At 40.4% G+C, this 3485-nt stretch overlaps 1 protein-coding gene across 1 annotated transcript in view; it reads left to right on the top strand.

Moving 5' to 3' along the window:
• Positions 1-3485, top strand: part of Myb (MYB proto-oncogene, transcription factor) — a 37373-nt gene that overhangs the window by 22671 nt on the left and 11217 nt on the right. The window contains exon 13 of the mRNA XM_023712218.1: positions 293-400. Within this exon, the coding sequence (XP_023567986.1) occupies positions 293-400 (108 nt within the window). The remainder of the gene's footprint in view (positions 1-292; positions 401-3485) is intronic.

Genomic DNA, 3485 nt, shown 5'->3' on the forward strand with positions numbered 1-3485 from the left:
GCATGAAACATCATAGATTTAGCAAGTGGATTCTGAGTTCCCACCACATGCCTACAACCAGCTGGGTCTCTAAAGCTTTTGGATTTTGCTGATGTTTGCTGCAATAGGGCAAGGGCCAGTACATAGGTAATTCTCCTTTTAACTCGTAGGGAAGAAACCTTCTGGCAGATAAGTACATTTCTTCATGCTAATAGGTATCAACTCTTAGTAGTCTATGCTACAGTGTTAAGATTGTGTTAGCTCTCATATTATCTGACCTCATTTAAATTTCAAATGATTCTTTCCCCTTTAGAATATTCTTACGAGTTCTGTTTTAATGACGCCAGTATCAGAAGATGAAGACAGTGTTCTGAAAGCATTTACAGCACCTAAACACAGGTCCCTGGTGAGCCCTTTGCAGGTAATTAGTGTTCCAACATTGGTGTTTTATACTTGTTCACCGTACAAACTCTTATCTTGTGCTGTTGTTGTTCTTACCATGTTAGCCATAGCAGGGTATTGCTTTTTAACAACTTCTTTATACCCAAAAAACCCTGATAATTTTTGTTGCTCCTCATAGGAAATCTGCTGACAATTTTTATGAGAACAGAGCCCCAAAGTCTGATAAAGTGGAAACGTTGTTTTTGCTGTGCCCCATGATTGTGTGTTACCTTTGTGCCAGTAACTCCCAGTTGTAAGCATGTTTCAGTGTGCCTTGCTTTTAAATTTTTGCTCTTTATGCTCCATCTCCAAGCAATCAAAGTTCAGAAACTAGATTCTAGTGAAATTTGAAATTAGCCAGACAGAAAATGATTGCAGTGTATTTGGCTATCAGAATAGAAAAACAAAGCAGCTGTCGAAGCTGTGACTAATCTGTAGTATACCATCTGCTGTCAGGTTTTAATATCAAAGGAGGTCTCCCTTATAATCCTGAAATAGGTGTGTCCTGATGAAATACAATACATTCCAAATTAATCCTCAGCCAAATGTAAATTAGAATGCAAATTTGCTCCCCCGAATTATTAACTGGGCTAGTATCTAGCCAGTCCCCTCTGTCCCCCAGAGCTGCTCACAGGGAAAATTGATAAGCCGTGGAGCAGGTGGAGCGCCTCAGTTCAGAAGCAGGAAGTGAGATTGGGTGCTGTAAGTTGAAAGGCCCTACAGTGGGACAGCAGGCTTTGAGGGCAGCTGGTTCCCTTTAGGGGCTTCTCTACCATTGCCTGTGCTTTCTCATTCCAAGTTGTGAGAATCCTGAAACTTCCCTTTGAATTATTTGTGTTACTTAGTTTTACTGTTCAGTATAAACAGAGCTGGAAGAGTTGGAGGTGCATTTGTTGAGGATCCATTGAGCTGCTTCCCCAAGGCTGCCCTGGGGTACCAACCCCCCTGGTGAAAGGTGGCTGCGGCCCGGGTATGGGAAGCGAACACAGTACTGTCTGCACTGGAAGTCCCTGAGTCGGCCAGGCACTGGTAGGGCCCCTGTGAAGAGGACTCGACTTATGGCCCAGAAGTGGGCGATGAAGGCAAGGACTACCTCCACCTGGACATTAGAGGGCCCCACAGAGGGACAGGAAGGGTTCCAAGGCCAGGGGCAGCCGGCTTGACATTTTACCTGGGGCTGATCCTGGGTTGGAAAGGAAAGCTCTGCTTGAGCTTTTTCTTCAGCCTTTGGTTTCCAAAGCATGGGATGTGATTAATGCCATCGATACTTTAAGCTAGATTAAGTTTTATAAGTATCCTATTAACTAGCTAGCCAAGGACTCAACCTGTCTTTATAGTAGTAAAGGAAAAGTACATTCTAAATTTCAAAGAGCAAACATGTAAAAAAGGGACAGTATCATTACATTTACATAGCTGAAAACTCTTGATTACTTTTCTAAAACTGAACCTCAGCCACATGGTGTGGCTCATGCCTATAGCCCCAGCACTTGGAAGGCTGAGGTAGGAGGGCCCCTGTGAGTTTGAGGCCATCAAGACCATGTCCTTAGAAAGTTTAAAAAAAAAAAAAAATAAAAAAAAATATATATATATATATATATATATATATATATATATATTATATAAAAGCTTTTCACCTAACGTTTTGGCAAAACTATTCAGAGCTGAACAATACAATGATTAAAATATATACTGCAAGAGCCAGGGATATAGCTCAATGGCACAGCATCTGCCTGGCAAGCACAAGGTTGTGAGTTTGATTCCCCCATACCAAAAAGAAAAAACCAATATAAAAGTTCACAATAACATCAATGTTTATGAAAAATAAGTTGTCTAGTTTTGTTCCCATGAAATCTTTAATGCTATTTAATTTTTTAAGAACATATTCAGGATGGGGGCTTGGGAGATAGCTCAGTAGAATTAGTGCTTCCCTGTCAAGCTCAAGGGCCTGAGTTCAATCCCCCATTCAACCAAAAAAAAAAAAAAAAAAAAAGAACATGTTCAGAATGGAACTTATCAACATATTTGTATTTTATTTAATGAAAATATTAGTCATCTTTAAAATTCAAAAGCAAGTGGCCGGGGAGATGGCTCAGTAGAATAAGCGCTTCCTGGCAAGCAGAAGGGCCTGAGTTTAATCCCCGGTTCTGCCATAAATAAATAAATAAATAAATAAATAAATAAATAAATTCAAAAGCAAGTAGTAGCTTTACTGTATTAACCTGTGTTTTCTAGTATACCAACAAGCCATGTTTGCATCTGCACAGTCTAGCTTCTGTCCACAGAGATTAACCACTTAGCAGTTTACCTGGAGCATCACTTGGGCAGTGTGTTTAAGTACTGAAGATCCCAGTGTCACTCGGACAGGTGTCATTTCAACCTTTTTATTCTTGTATTAAGTAAATTTGGTGAAACTGTCATTTTTATATTTCCTGTTATATTATCTTATAAAAATTAACCCCCTAAAAGCAATTGTTGGCCATCCTGTATTTAAGTAATTGGGCTGGTAGGTGGCTAAGTCACCTTTGAATATCCCATGCTGAGGACAGTTGTTTGTTATTTCCACCAAATTGAAAAACTGGGACTTACAAATTAAACTAAGAGGGCTGGCAAGATAGCTCAGCAGTCTAAAGCACCTGCGTAGGCGAGCTTAGGCAGCCGCTGGGGACCATGGTTCAATCCCTGGCACCACATGCCATGCTTGCCCCGCCCTCAGGGTGGGCTGAGCCAGCCTAAATAAATAAGTATTAAAATATTAAAAAAATTAAACTAAGAGTCAGTGTTTCTACCTACACTTGATGATTTATTGATTTATATTGACCAAAAGTGCGGTATGATAGATAAATAACTGACTTTAAGAAACACTAAATGAGGGGCTGGAGAGATGGCTCAGTGGTCTAAAGCACCTACTTGAAACAAGCTTGGCAAAGCACAGGGACCGCGGTTCGATCCCCAGCACCACATGCCAGCCAGACCCGCCCCCTGGTGGGCTGAGCTGGCCACACACACACACAATAAATAAATGTAATAAATAATAATAAATAAAAAAACAATGGTTAATATATTAA

The sequence above is a fragment of the Octodon degus genome, unplaced genomic scaffold, assembly GCF_000260255.1.
Source record: "Octodon degus isolate 3935 unplaced genomic scaffold, OctDeg1.0 scaffold00024, whole genome shotgun sequence".
Classification (NCBI taxonomy): Eukaryota; Metazoa; Chordata; class Mammalia; order Rodentia; family Octodontidae; genus Octodon; species Octodon degus.